This window comes from Balaenoptera acutorostrata, chromosome 3 (genome assembly GCF_949987535.1).
Source record: "Balaenoptera acutorostrata chromosome 3, mBalAcu1.1, whole genome shotgun sequence".
In the NCBI taxonomy this organism is placed as follows: Eukaryota; Metazoa; Chordata; class Mammalia; order Artiodactyla; family Balaenopteridae; genus Balaenoptera; species Balaenoptera acutorostrata.
The window spans coordinates 7,082,798-7,098,624 of NC_080066.1; the positions used below are offsets into that span (position 1 = coordinate 7,082,798).

At 44.8% G+C, this 15,827-nt stretch overlaps 1 protein-coding gene across 1 annotated transcript in view; it reads left to right on the plus strand.

Moving 5' to 3' along the window:
- Window positions 1-15,827, plus strand: part of FAM171A1 (family with sequence similarity 171 member A1) — a 129,807-nt gene that overhangs the window by 56,571 nt on the left and 57,409 nt on the right. The window contains exon 2 of the mRNA XM_057544129.1: window positions 12,898-13,125. Within this exon, the coding sequence (XP_057400112.1) occupies window positions 12,898-13,125 (228 nt within the window). The remainder of the gene's footprint in view (window positions 1-12,897; window positions 13,126-15,827) is intronic.

Below are 15,827 nucleotides of genomic sequence, written 5' to 3' on the forward strand. Positions count from 1 at the left end.
TTTTTCAGAGAAGCTTCCCCCAAGACAAGCAATCATATTTTCATATAGTGCTTTAAAGTGAAATCTACATGATTCCTGCTGCCATTTTTTAAAAAGTGGGATTGTGTCAGTGGCATTTGCTGTCAGATAATTTTTTAGGTGAGATCATAGAAACACTGTGAAATTATTTTGCTTGGGAGCACTTGGTTATATACGTAAGTTGTACAGTTCAATCAGGTATATCCAGCAATGGTTTTCAGGTTATCCTGGGATGTTTAACCTAAATCACCCCTTGATTAGTTGCAAGAGTGTAATCACTTTATAGTTGCTTTTATAGCATAACCTGTATGTGGAACCAGCCTTATTTTGTACCAGGTGCAATAACAGAGAATGACTTCTGCCATTTAACTTATTGGTGAATAGATAAACTTAACAGCATCCTTATCCAAAAAGTTGTAGGAGGTTGTTGGCATTTGAGTATTGCATTTTCTATTTCCATTAGAGAGTGTTTCATGTGGGGAGAAGAAGGCATCCTGTCACTTGAAAAAAGCAGAAGGTCGCTGTCATACATGTCATACATGTGTATATCATGTATCCTGTATGCATTTATCAGAGCTTCTTTAATTGCTGCACTTCTGTGATGAATGTTTATTGTGTATTTCGACATTCTTGGCAACTTGACGATGTTGGTTAGAAAGCGTTGTTAACAAGATGATCATCAGCGTGATCCTCATACATACATCTTATGGGAAGGGGGAGGAATCCACTGATTTATGGCCCCAGAGATCCTAGCAGCCCTGCCAAGACGGAAGTTCATGTTTGGGAGGGACAGACACGAGGGGTTGAGGTGAATGTTCATGTGCAGAGCCTGCAGAGATGGTGATGGTGAAAAAGCTCAAAGCATGTGCCCTGCGGAAGGCGGGCGGCCAGCAGGAGGGCGCCTGGGGACAGCGCTCACTGGCTGCTCACACAGGGCTCTCGTCCGTGTTCCAAACTGAAGCTGTGACCATGAGTCACCGCGGAGCCGTCTTTTCATGAAGTTCAGGTAGGAGTCAGTTGCCGGAAACTGGAGAACACAAAAAGGCACAAAATGAGATCCTGAGTTCCCAGGGCTGCCGCAGCAGACATATCTCATATGCTTTTTCAAGTGGGTAGAAATTCAGATGGAAGTACAGAGATCACAATCCTCCACTGAAAACTAAGGGGCACTTTTACAAGGAAAGCCTTGTGTGGGTGGGAATTCTGTGTCAGATATTGTGACCACAGCTTGATAGAGAGGTTTTAGGGCAGCGCTTGGTACGGTCAAGAGCAAAGGTGATTAAATAGAGAACAGGTGCTGAGGGGACCATCAGTGCGCTAGGAGGGACTAGTGCCAGCACATGTGTCCCCCGACACTTGCCTGCATTAGTCCCTTCTCTTCTTCGCAGAATACCAAACTGAATATTATTTTTAGGATGAAAATACACAAAAATTGCCAAATGCTTTTGTGCAGCTAGAAACTGGGTATAAGGGAGTCCTAGGATGTACAAATTGTAGCAGATTTTTATTGAGCTATATTGTATATTTTATTATATATAATAGATAATATATCAGTATAAGAATATGTCATAATATTTATATAATATTCTGTAGTACACTATATGTTAATTTATATAATACAGAATATAACTAATGTTAATATATAATGCATGTGATATATTAATACCTAATATAATTACATAATTAATATATAATGTGATTATTAATATTGCTATATTGTTATCATATAATAATATATTTATATACTATATTAAAATAATTTATTAATAACTAATGTATTAATAATACATTATATGTTAATACAGATTATATAATGCACAATATTATAGATGATAGCTAATATTATACAATCTATAATATTATAGATAGGTCTTTTTTAGAAAACATAATTTTCTTGAAGGATATGATTCACTAATTTTGGGAAGAGAATAAAATTGAACAATATATAAGATGCATACGCACTCTATGAGACCAGAGAAAATAAATTATAAGAAAACACTAGTGTAACAAAGTGCATTCTCCTTTCATCAGATTACAAAGCAAGATAAACCTTTCATGTTTCTAAAAGAAATAAAATAAGTGGATAGAAAGCTGCCCCTTCACATGTTGGGCAACTCAGGATGTACCTGTAATTGCTGTGTAAGGACTGGCAATTCCATGTATACAGATACTGTTAAATGTTAGCACCAAGTAATATAGGGCAGGATCTCTTAGAGCAAAGTTCCGGTAACATTTTAAAAGTAACCTCCCATTTAGAAAATGTTTTTAAATGAGCAAGTAATTTTTTTTATATTTTGACTTAAGAGATGGAAATCCTTTGTGACTCCCCTGAATTGGGGTTAAATATAACTAACTGCAGTGCTGGAGGCTGAGTCGAGTGACTTGCTTTTCTGCTGCTTTCCCTGGTGGTTGGCAGCCATGGGGGGTCCAGGCAGCTTGGGATAAAAGCCTTTGCTTGATCTGCTGGTGGAAATGGACTTTCTTTCCACAGAGCCCGATGGCCAACCCAGCAAACACTGGGTTCCCAACGAGGTGGGTTGCTGTGGAAACCAACAGCTCTAAACACCAAAAGGAAAGAAAAAAATTAAAATCCCAGAATCAAGGCCAATTTGAGGGAATATAAAAAGGCATGAAAAATGGTCAGAGGGAGCCAAAAACTTCACAGAAAGAAACCAAAAAAGATAAAAAAGATGGAGCCCACAGGCTTCACTTTCCCTTCCATGATGAGCCAGAGTTTGTTCGAATAGATTTGAAGCCAAGGCACGGAGGCTGTTCAGTCCGCCGGCGAGAGTGGTCCTCTCAGCTGTGTTCCCAGTGAGAGCCACAGAGGGCGCTGTGATCCGGAGTAGTACCTGTTAGCAGGTGACTGTTAAGAGAGATGGAGAATGTTGGTTTTGGAGTTTGCATGAGAAGTTATGAAATAACTGGCTTCTGTCATTTGTAGAAAAATAACTAAAGCCGTGGATTATTAGTTGAAGATGAAAGGGGAGAAGACAAGGCATGCTTGCTGCCTGGCCTCCCGGTGTCTGCAGGCAGTTCTGTGAAACTGCACCTGTGAAGGATGCACTGTGATTCCCTCCTCTGGTCCCTGCCGTTATGTTTGCTCTAAATTGCTGTGTGGGTGCCCCCTCTCCAACCAGCGGTCTGAAACAGACTTGTCGCATTGAGTTCTAAGTCTGTGGCAGATAGAAAGGAGATGGCGAGAAGATCATGCTGGACTGAAAGATACTGTTTAGTGCTCTACCCACCAAGCAGGTGCTCTTCGAAAAGGGACTGGTTCGTGCCTGCAGAGTCAGGCTCTTCAACCCTGCCAAGAGCAAAGGAGTTCTGAATTCTAGTGGAGGTGGGCCGCAAGAAGAGGTCTGAGCCGCACACCCACGGGTCCACCCACCATGCTGCAGAATTGGAACCCCTGATGAGGACTGTGGTAGTCAGGGTTCTCCAGAGAAACAGAACCAATAGGATGCACGGACACTTAGGAAGAGGTTTATTCTAAGGAATTGGCTCCCATGATTATGGAGACGAGTCCCAAGGTTTACAGGGTGAGTCAGCAAGCTGGATGCCCAGGAGAGCTGATGGTATAAGTTCTAGTTCAAAGGCTGGCAGGCTTGAGATCCAGGAAGAGCCGAAACTTCAGCTCAAGTCTGAAAGCAGGAAAAAAGCCGATGTTCCAGTTCAAAGGCTGGCAGGCAGGAGGAAGTCTCCCTTTACTCTGGGAAAGGTCAGCCTTTTTGTTCTCTTCAGGCCTTCAACTGACTGGACGAGCCCCACCCACATGAGGGAGGGTGAGCTGCTTTGCTCAGTTAAATGTTCATCTCCTCCAGAAACACCCTCACAGACACACTCAGGATAATGTTTGACCAAACATCTGGGCCCCCTTATGGCCCCGTGAGGTTGACATATACCATTAACCATCACAGATGCTGAGAAGGAAGGCCAGGGGGTGGGAGGAGAACCAGGTGGGTGCAGTTTCAAAGAGATGGTCCCCTGTCGTATAGAGTCATCCCAGGAAAGCACAGAACCTGAGGGTGCAACCCACCCCTACCCACTCCAGCTAGGGAGCTCACAAAACTCCTGTGAGCACGAGGTGCACGGCCATATGATGAGACTGAGCCGGGACCACCTTACTGCCCTCCTGCCCTGAGACGGGGCGGCTCACACTGCTGCCCCCAGCCAGACGTCTCCTCCCTGCTCCCTTGGTCAGAAAAAGCACCTGCTTCTTTTTTATTATTTTTCTAATTTTATTGAAGTGTAGTTGATTTACATGTTGTGTTAGTTTCTGGTGTACAACAAGGTGATTCAATTATATATATATACATTTTTTTTTCAGATTCTTTTCCATTATAGTTTATTATAACATAGTTCCCTGTGCTCTACAGTAGGACCTTGTTGTTAGCACCTGCTTTAGCACCTGCTTTCTTCTAAATCAAAATCCAGCATGAGGGTGGAGCAGATTAGCAGAAGTTAGGTTAGCAAGGCCAAAATCCATTTCTCCATCTTAGCTACCAGGGCGGCTGGGAAAACAAGTCCCTGGCTTCTGCCTTAGACCAAACACGTGATGCAGGAACATACTGAAATCTTCCAAAAATGCTGGGCTGGCAATCAGAGTTCATCTTCCTGTGCTACCCGCCCTTCCAGTCTCAGCTTCAACTTTCTTCTCTTCCAAGAAGCATTCCCCCATTGAATTCAATAAACCATGATCACGGCCAGTATTCATACCGTACATGCTTGTGTAGCCAATGGTACCCCTTTTTAAATTGTTAATATCACCCCTACATCACCTCTACTTCTCTAGGTACTTTCAGATCTTTTTTCTTTGTTAGTTTGTGTTTATGTTTGTAAACTCCAGACCCTCTTAGTCTCTTTTTTGCTCTATTGTTTCTCCTCTGTCATATCCAGCTTCATCCTTCTTGCTCTCTGGCACGTGGATTGGTCTTACCTCTCCCCACCCCTACCCGCCCCAAAAAACTGTAAACTCCTTAAAAACAGTAACCATATCTTTTTTTCTTCTCTTTTTCATCTTCCACAGTCCCTAGTATAATACCAAGCACATAGTAGCTGATCAATAAATATTTTCCAATTAAGTACAATTAATTAGTTATCTGGATTGATTAATGCTCCTCAAATGAATTTTGATAATTTCTATTTAAAAAAATAATGAAGAAAAAAACCCCAATAATGACGGGGAGTTCCCTGGTGGTCCAGTAGTTAGGACTCAGCGCTTTCACTGCCCTGGGTTCAGTCCCTGGTGGGGGAACTAAGATCCCGCAAGCCATGCGGCACAGCCAAAACAAAATAAATTAATTAATAGTAATAATAATAATAAAACAATAATGAATAAGAAATCAATGGAACAACAAAAAGCAGGTATATTTAGGCCATATACCAGATGATACCCAGAAATGCTTGTTAGTTTTAGTAATTCATTCAACATAGATATTGAGGGTCTATGTGCCAGAGACTATTCTATGTGCTTGGGATACATGAATAAAGAAGGGAAGAGAAACAGACAAAACAGCTGTCTCAAAGTTTATGTCCCAGAAGAGTCAGATGGTTAATACACATATAAATTAGAAACATGTTAGAATCGATAAGTGTAATGCATAAAAGAAAAGGCAGAGCATGATAATATCAGAAGTTCAGGGAGACATTGGGATTGACATTTTAGAGAGGATGGTCAGAATTGTAAAAACGATTGTTTTTAAACAACCAGAGAAAATTGAATATTTGCTGGGTATGAGACAATATAAAGAGGTTGTTCTATAAACTGGGTCTGTTAATGGCATTTGGGGTATTTTTTTAAAAATCCTTATCTGTTGTAAACTGAAGTATTTATGGGGAAATGATGTGACCTAATGTTATGATGTCTAGGATTTGCTTCAAAATGTTTCAGCAAAAAAAAAAAAAAATGAGGAAGGGAAGGAAAGAATGACGAAAGGAAGGAGGGAAGGGAAGGGGAGGGGGAGGGGAGGGGAGGGAGGGGGAGGAAAGGGGAGGGGAGCGGAGGGGAGGGAAAATCGGGTGCGGGGAGCACAGATGAGACAAGAATGGTAGAAAGTTGATATTTGAAGCTTATCAATGCTGGGGGGATCCTCATACTGTTTTTTCTACTTTTATATGTGTTCTAACATTTCCATAATAAAAGTTTAAAAGAAATAACTAGTGGTCAGTCAAGGCCTCATTTAAGCAGAGGCTCAGGAGGTGAGGGCGGGAGCCCCGGGGAATGGGTTTGTAGGGGGAGGTTGCCGAGGAAAGAAACAGCCCAAAGAGCCTGCCCCCTTGCAGCTCCTTGAACTGGGGGTGGGAGCCGTGTAGGAGCTGAGTGGGAGGTAATTTGGCTGTGGGGTGGAGAACACATGGAGCCTGAAAGTCACTGCAGGGGCCTCGAGTCAAGGTCAGATCCAGGCGGGCTGCAGAATCACACTTGACGTGCTTTCCTTGGGAGTTTGTTGAGCCGCCCAGATACCCTGGATCTCTTTACTCGGACTCTGAGGTGAGCGTTTGTAATGCATCATCAGTGCCGTCTGGTAGGAGTTTCTGTGTTGGTGGAAATGTTCACTCTGTGCTGTCCAGTATGGGAGCCACTGGTCACACATGGCTGTTGAGGACTTGAAATGTGCCTGGTGTATCCAAGGAGCTCAATTTCTAATTTAATTTCATTTTAATGAATTTAAACCTAAATTGACACCCCCCCCCCTGTGGCTGGTGGCTCCCACACTGCAGTCTTAGGAGACGGTTAGCTGCTCTCCGGGATTTCCCTCCACGTTGTCCTAACTCCATTTAAGCCACGAGGTTGTTCTCACCTCCAGGGGTTTGTAGCCCCGCCTGCGCCCCCTTGCCTGGCGGGTTCCTGTGCATCCTTCAGGCCTGAGCTTACGTGACACCTCCTTGAAAGGCCTTTGCAGTTGAAATTCAGCTCTTCTCCATCCTGCTGTCCTGTGGTACCCAGCTTTCCTTGGAGGCATTTTTCCCAGTTTGTAATTATACTTGGTCTTTATTTATTTAATGTCTAAAGCCAAGAGCTCCTCAGAGTTGGGGGTCCGTTCACCGCTGTCTACCCACATTGTTGGTGTGCAATAAAAACGGACCGAGATGGAAACAGACAGGGAGCAGTCTCAGTGTATGCAGTGCTGAGGACACAGGTGAGGGGCCTCTAACCCGGTGTGGAGAGCGGTTGGTGAGTTGGGAGCAGTTTCTCGAATAAACCTTAACTAGGACTTTTAAAGGATGAAGAGGCATTAGCAACAGGAAAGCAAAGTTGGACAACGGCATTTCCTACACAGATGAGAAGCAGCAGCACGAAGGAAAGTAGGAAACGTAGGGGACAGTGTCTGGGGCCTGTGCTGTGTGGGGACCAGGTGAGCCGGATTGTGGAGGACCTTGGGCGCCTTAAAATGGATCGTGTAGGTCAGGGGTGAGCAGATTTTTCTTTAAAGGGCCGAAAGTAAATAGTTCAGGCTCTGCAGGCCTTAGGTCTCTGTCAAAACTTCTAAACTCCACCATCGAAATGCAAAAACCGCCTTGGACAATATGTAAATCACTGGGCGTGGCTGTGTTCCAATAAAACTTTATTTATGCACACAAATTCAAGTTCCAGGTAATTTTCATTTCACTATTACTCTTTTGAATTTATTTTTCCCGCAATCATTTAAAAGTGGAAAAACCATTCTTGGCTGATGGACCACACAAAACAGGCAGCTGGCCACACCTGGCCCTCGGCCACGTTTGGTGGGGAGCACAGTCGGGTTGGAAGGGGGACAGAAAGTGGTGAGATCAGTATTTCACGTGTCTCCCTGAAATACTGGCTTCAGTGGGAGCTCAGGGATCAGGTCTTAAGACAGTGGCAATTTCTGTGAAGAGGCTGAACAGCAGTCTGGGTGATAGATTTCCACGGCCTGAGATAGGGCAGTGTGAACAAGGGATGGGAAAGAAAGGCCGGCTTTGAGATCTATATTCCGGAATCAGAATCAGCAGAACTTGGTGATGGATGTTCAGGGTAGAGGGTAAAAGAATAATGTCCCAGCTTCAAATTAGTAATCAGGTGCCCCATCTCAGCAGGATACATCAGCTGTCATGACCAACAAAGAAACATAGTGCATCTTATTTTTCTTTTAATTGAAGTATAGTTGATTTACAAGGTTGTGTTAATTTCTGCTGTACAGCAAAGTGATTCAGTCATATATATATATATGTATATATATATATACACATATATATATACATATATATACGTATATATATATATTCTTCTTCATATTCTTTTCCATTATGGTTCATTACAGGATATTGAATATAGTTCCCTGTGTTATACAGTAGGGCCTTGTTGCTTATCTATTTTGTATATAGTAGTTTGTATCTGCTAATCCCTAATTCATTAATTTATTATTAAACTCCTAATTTATCCTTCCCCCCCCAACCTTCCCCTTCGGTAAGCATAAGTCTGTTCTCTCTGTCTGTGAGTCTGTTTCTGTTTTGTAGATAACTTCATCTGTGCCATATTTTGGATTCCACATATAAGTGATGTCATATGGTATCTGTCTTTTTCTGACTTACTTCACTGAGTATGATAATCTCTAGGTCCATCCATGTTGCTGCAAATGGCATTATTTCATTCTTTTTTTATGGCTGAGGAATATTGCATTGTATATATGTACCACATCTTCTCCATCCATTCATCTGTCGAGGGACACTTAGGTTGCTTCAAAGTCTTGGTTATTGTGAACAGTGCTGCTGTGAACATTAGGGTACGCGTATCTTTTCGAATTAGAGTTTTCTCCGGATACACGCCCAGGAGTGGATCTTAATGCATAGTTAGGTCTGTGGCCATGTATAGGGGCTTCCTTTTATCTGCAAGATGAGATTAATAAATAGTTAATAATGCTCCACCTTGTCATAAGATCACTCCCCTGGTTGTCATTTAGTGGGAATAATTTTATTTGCTGTTGAATGGATAATATAAGTATTTCTATAAAAATGATACCCCAGTGAGATATTTCTGTGACTTCCACTCAATTTTGCTGTGAACCTAAAACTGCTCTAAAACATAAAGTCCATTTCTAAAACAATGAACTAGATATAGAACCACTGAACAAGAGGACTGTTCATGCTGTACTGTCATATGAATAAAGCAAATTGCAAAAGTTTAAAAAATATGATACCCCAGTGGTCTGTAATAATTTCTTAACTATAGTGACATGTTTTCACATCCTATCACACCAAAAGAAGTAGCTACATAATCTCTCCCAAGGACTACAATTGCAGAACATAAACTAGGCTTCCTGTTTTAGAAGCAATTCAAGTGGTAGAATCTAGGACGTTGATTATAGGAGAACTCCTTTCTTGTGTTTATTCACAAATCCTTTAGCTTTTTCCAAATCTCAGCTGCTTTTGCCTTCTCAGCAAACAGTTAAGAGAAAGCAGAAACCTTGTAATCCCAGTTGTTAGTAAATGTTGCATTACCATAAGATTACGTAGATCATCACTGCAATGCTACAAAGCCACCTTCCCACTTGCCCTGTTTGAGAGGATTTCTGCTATGCGCATGTTAATTCATTTATAACTTCCCATACCACCTGGGGACAAGGAAGACCCCAGTTCAGTAAGAAAACAAATGTGTGTTTGTACATACTGCAAACCTGCATTAAGATAACAATGATAAGATTGGAAGGAATCAACTAAATATGTTTTGTAATGCCATATCCTTGATTTTCTTGATGTTGATTTTATCCCTCTTTTGGCAGTTTTCTCCTCCTGTAGTATGAAGTAACCAGGTTCAATTTCTGTAGCACTTTTTTTCTCTACAAGGTTTTTGGGTTTTTTTTTTTTCTTTCCACAAATGGTTTCATCAATTGGCTTTTTTATTTTTAAGGCATTTTATTTATTTACTTATTTATTGTTGGCTGTGTTGGGTCTTCGTTGTTCTGCGCAGGCTTTCTCTAGCTGTGGCGAGCGGGGGCTACTCTTTGCTGCTGTGTGCGGGCTTCTCACTGCAGTGGCTTCTCTTGGTGCGGAGCACGGGCTCTAGGCATGCAGGCTTCAGTAGTTGTGGCACGCGGGCTCAGTAGTTGTGGCTCGCGGGCTCTAGAGCACAGGCTCAGTAGTTGTGGCTCACAGGCTTAGTTGCTCCGCAGCACGTGGGATCTTCCTGGACCAGGGCTCCAACCCGTGTCCCCTGCATTGGCAGGCAGATTCTTAACCACTGCGCCACCAGGGAAACCCCTCTACAAGGTTTTGAGAGATTTATTTTGTGCAGACCTTATATAGCACCAAGGTCTAGGATTCTTTAGGGGTTCCTCATGGTCATCTAGTCAAGAAATGGATCAAGTAAGTGATACTGACCGAGTCCTTGGACTCTTTAATAGTAGAAATTGAGAAGAGGCCAGCCGAAAAATTCAGGCAAGGTTTTACTGGGGAGGCTGCAGCACGAGGGAGCAGAAACAAGTAATAGGTGCCCTTGCTCGCTCCCCGAGGAGGGGTGAACTGGTTCCTTAGATGGGATAACAACAGGGGCAGGTCTCTGGGCCAGGCGGGACACGTCGCTTCGGTGGTCCGCCCACCCCCTTGCTGGTGCTGTGTGCGGGGACCATGCACAGGACCCTGCTTTTGCTCCCGGCCCCTAAGAAGTGGCGGTTGGTTTGTGGCCTTTTGTATCTTACTGTTCATAATTGCCCCAACTGTGCATGAGTGCAGTTACTTTTTATTCCTTTATAGTTTCTTTCTATTCTGTTGCTCAAGGAGACGTTTGTCCAGGTACAGTCATTCTGCTAAAGGGTCCCGGCTCCCAGCCTATCTCATTGGTATATGAAAAAAGGGTGAGAAAATGATCGACTAAGTGAAATTTGCAATATTGAAAACGTTGCTTTCGCATCATAAGATCGCCAGCAAGTTACCAAGGTGGAAGTTCTCGAACCAAAAGAAGTTCTAATCAATGTAGTGGCCCCAGTTGGGGAAGAGCTTGGGATATTGAGTTATTAGCCCCCGAGAAGGATGTCCCATCCCTCCACTTAGTTTCATACCCTTTTCCCCTCCAGCTCTCCTCCCTGTGCCCTGTCCTGGGACCCTCGGACACTGTGACCGAATGCTTTCAAGCATAGTGTCTGGAATACCGTAATGGCACTAGCTTGTATTTGTAATTATACTGAGATATATGTCGTTATCATTCCCCATTTATAGATGAGGAGACCGAGACCTGGAAACCATAAGTAACTTGCCCAAGGCCATGTGGCTAGAGCTTGGTAGAGCCGAGGGTCAGACCTAGAGTGTGAATTGCCTAGAACTCTAGAGATGCACGCTGGGCAGTTCCCGTGGGGCTGGCTTGGACGCCTCCTCCCCTCACTCTCAGGTTGCCCCCAGCCAGCCTTGACCTCCCCAATGGTCTCTCCACTGAGCCAGCGGTTCTCCAGTGGTTCTTTAAACGTGAGCCTCCCTGCTCACCGGTTCCTTGTCCCACCTGCCTCTCCCAAATCACCAGTAAGGCTTTCAGAACTGAGGCAGCTCACGAGGTATGGCAAGTAGTGCCTCTAAGTGGCTAGTGAACTTAGGTCACTGGCTACCATTTACTCCCTTCCTACCTTAGCAAAAGGGGTTTCTTGGAGCCGAATACACTGATCGTTCTAGAATATATCTGGAATCAGCATCCTTTCACTGATGTCCACCATGGTCCACCGCCTTCTCTTGCTGGGTTATTACAGAAATCTCTTAACTAGATGCTCAGTCTCCAGTCTTGCCAATCCCCGAGTCCATCCTTCATCCAAAGCCAGGTGTTTCTACGCATAAATTTGATTTCCAGCAAGTTACCAAGGTGGAAGAGCGATAAAGATAAAGAACGATAAAGGATAAAGAACGATCCTTTTAGGTCACCCTTAGGGTAAAGAACGATCCTTTTAGGTCACTTATAAAGGCATTTCTGATCTGGCCCCTGTTGGCCTCTCAAGCCTTGTCTTTCCCTGGGCTTTGTACCCCTCACACTCCCCCTCCAGCCTTCAGAACCTATTTCCTATTTCCGTTTCTCCAGGAAGCAGGGCTTTCTCTTGCCTCTGGGCCTTTGCATGTGCTGTTCTGTAAGTGCCCCCTTGGTGCCTCCACCAGATGCCCCCCGGGCATAGCACTTACCTGTCTACTCCCTTCCCTTCCCCACTGTAGTTGTGCACAGTTGCTCATGATTCTAGGTGTGGGGTAACAGTTCAATATACATCTCTTGCCTGAATAAATGAAAATTATCCATTCCAGTGTAATTTTTACCGTTAATTTGGAGCTGTCCATTTCCCACATCCGTTTTCTGGTTTTGCCAATACTACTAACTCAACTTCAGCCATCTTTTCAAATGTTTACTTTTATTTTTTTCTTCTTCTGACCTTCTCCACTGTTTGGGTCCTCCCTTTTAAAGGTATTTTTGACTACTTTTCAGTAACGTCATCATGATTACTAGCACAGCAACCCTGAGCTGTACACATCCGTGTTCACCAGGACCATTGAAGAATTTTGCTGCAAATCTTAGCACCTGCAGGGTCTTTCTGTAGCAGCCCGAGCCTTGCTTAGGCTGTGTTTGCCAGCAGCGCTGGGCAGGATAAAAGAGCATTGTGTTTATTTAAAGGGATAGAAATTTTCTCTCAATTATTTGTTGGTGTGAGCCGGGAGGAGCCAGGGGGAAAGCAGTTTGTTATGGGCAGTGGTTTTGAGGAAGGTAAGAAATCATGTAAAGTAAAAAAAAGGACCTCTAAGAAGAGAACATTCCCCGTTAAAATGATTTATATTTTGGATGTAGATCGAGATTTTCTTAGCATATCCCACTTTCTACTACCTATCGCGGTTATAGCAGAATCACTGTTGGAGTTGCCCAATTAATAGCCACTGTTCTTTGTTGCTCTGTCCTTCTTCCAGAGGTCACCCTGAAGGTCCACATCAGTGACGCCAGCACCCATCAGCCTGTCCCCGATGCCCTCATTGAGATTTTCACCAACCAGGTCTCCATCGCCTCTGGCACCTCGGGGACAGATGGCGTCGCCTTCCTCAAATTCCAGTATAAGCTGGGCAGTCAGCTGATTGTCACCGCCACAAAGCATGCCTACGTGCCAAACTCTGCCCCGTGGAAGCCAATCCGGTTACCCGGTAAGGTGGTCTTAACCTTTCTCTACAACAGGGCTTATAGTCAGGCTAGGGATGGAGTCAGACATAGAAACAATTTTGTAAGTGTTAAGGGTTAAGTCAGACAATCAGGAAAATACTTGTTCATTCTCTGCCTTAGCTTTTGGGGCCCCTTATGTGCAGGAAAGGTGGGATCCCGGTATGAAGCTGGTTGTACGTTACTATCCATGTAATGGAACTCACTTCCCCAGCGTTCCGCTCTGTACCTTACCGATCGTAACCAGCCGATGGGATTGGGGCAGTGCTCTGAAATGGGGCTTTCTCGTCTTGCTTCAGGGTCTGAGCAAGGCTGGCCAAAAGGTGGGGAATGATGGCGACACTGTCTTTCTCTTTCCCACCTTCTCACCTGCTCAGGAAGAACACTGCCGTGTGTTTCTTCCCCTCTCAACACTCTACCCCACTTCTGGCGTGTCTGATCACCAAACATGTGGGTGTTTTTCCACACATCCAGCAATTTGTGGATTCTGTGACACCAGCTGGGTACTTACTAGATTACCAGTTTATTACAAAGGCTATTAAAGGAACAGCTGGATGGAAGAGATGCGTAGGGCAAGGTCTGTGGGAAGGGGTGTGGAGCTTCCATCCCCTCCAGGTGTACCACCCTCCAAGCACCTCCAAGTGTTCACCAACCAAGAGGCTCACCAGACCCCATCCTTTTGGTTTTTTATGGAAACTTCATTATGTAGGCATGACTGATTAAATCATTGGCCATTAGTGATTTATTCAACCTCCAGCCCTCTCTCCTTTCCTCCCTGGAGCTCAGTGAGGGTGAGATCGAAAGTTCCAACCCTCTAATCACATGGTTGTTTCCCCTGGCAACCAGCCCCCATCCTTGGGTTATCTAGGGGCCTTCCAAAAATTACTATATTAACTGAAACTCCCATGGTAAGTGGCTTGTTAGAAATAACAAAAGATACCTTTATTGCCCTTATCACCTAGGAAGTTCCAAGGGTTTTAGGAGCTGTGAGGCAGGAATGAGACCAAGACCAAATATATATTACTTATTATAAATCACAATAGCACATTACCATTCACCCCTGCAAAGCAGCCGGTCTACCACAAGGGGCTGGGATGGTCCCTGACATGGGTTCAGCTGGGGATGGAGTAGGTGGGAAGCAGCAGACAGTGCCGCTTCAGTCCCCTCACTTCCGGCTGCATCTAGTGCCTGGACCACATTACCTGCCGGCACTATTGCTCTGAGGCTAGCGGGGGTGGGGGGATGGGAGGAGCAAGGGCTTTGGACCTGGGTTCTGGCTCCCGGTCTGTGCTTGAGCCCTCCAGCTTTGATGCCAGTCTCTGCAAAAGGGAGCTGATACCACCTTGTAGAGTGATTCTGAGTAAAAAGTAGTTAATGTAGGTGCACTAGCTTACAGCACCTACGACATAGTAGGGGCTTGATAAACGTGTAGCATCTAACACAGTGCCTGGCAAAATGCCAGCATTAGTGCTCACCTGTGTGCCACTGGACACGCCCCATCAGGGTCCCTGCTGCCTCTGGGGCACATGGGAGCGAAGCGTGACTGTGCCCGTCTTTTCCAGCCCCAGCATCTACCCTCAGCCACAAAGTTCTCTTTAAGTTCAGTTTACGCTTATTGAGTAGCTACTGTGTGCCAGGCACTACCCTGGCCACTGAGGATACAGATCTAAAGACGCAGAACTCGCCCCTAGGGACCTCGTCGTTTAGTTATGAAGTCAGCCGCAGAACCCGACTCCTCCTGATGGGATCAATGCTCTGATAGATTTAGGTGCCTACGGGGACGCTGGGGACCAGTTCACCGGCCTAGGTGAGCGAATGAAGGAAGGCTTCCTGGAGAGGCTGAGAGGGGAGCTGAGTCGTGAGGACGAATAGACATCAGCATCAGAAGGTGCTTGTGAAAAGATCCAGGTTCCAGGACTCAACCATTCAGACTGGGCAGATTGACCCAGGAATCTGCGTTTTCACAAGCAACTCCTACCCCCCCCCCACCCCGGGTATTTATGGATAAAAATGTTCACTATAGTTTGGGACCACTGCTTTGAGAGCTATGGAAAGTGGATTTGAAATAGGTACAACTGAGGAAATCCTTTAGGAAAATGTTAGAGAAAAGGAGATAAACCTGAGAAATATTTAGCGGGCAAAATCCAGACAGCCTTGGAGAATGGGTGGGAGAGATGTGAGGGAAGGGACGAATTAGACTAAATGGAAGTTGAGTCTCGGGTTTCTGGCTGGTGATGGAGGGGATGGAATAACAGGCGGGCGGTGGGCTTGGGAGACCTGCCACCTTGTGGTTCCCTCAAGTTGACTTGATTGATTAATGCCGTCGGCTGAAAGAAGCCCTCTTCCTCCCTCCCGTGTGCACCCCTCTCTCCAGGCTTGGGGCTCAGGCAAAGGTGGGTGGAAGTGGGAGTGGAGTGGGGAGATGGGGAGAAAGGGATGCGTGTCGGGATTGTAGTTGGTGATGAACTTAGCATAGATTGGACTGGAGCTGCCTCTGGGACGCCAAGTGTGTTCGGGCTTTAGTTTGAAAAGAGTTTGGGGCTTAAGACGTTTGGAGGTGGAGGTGGAGTTTGGGGTCATCAGCAGCTTTTAAGGGAGACTCAGAACAATGATCTAACCCAGAGAGTGGAGGGGAGTGGGCCTGGGGCAGAACCCTGGGAAGGCCAGCACGATAAGAAAGGTGGTCCTT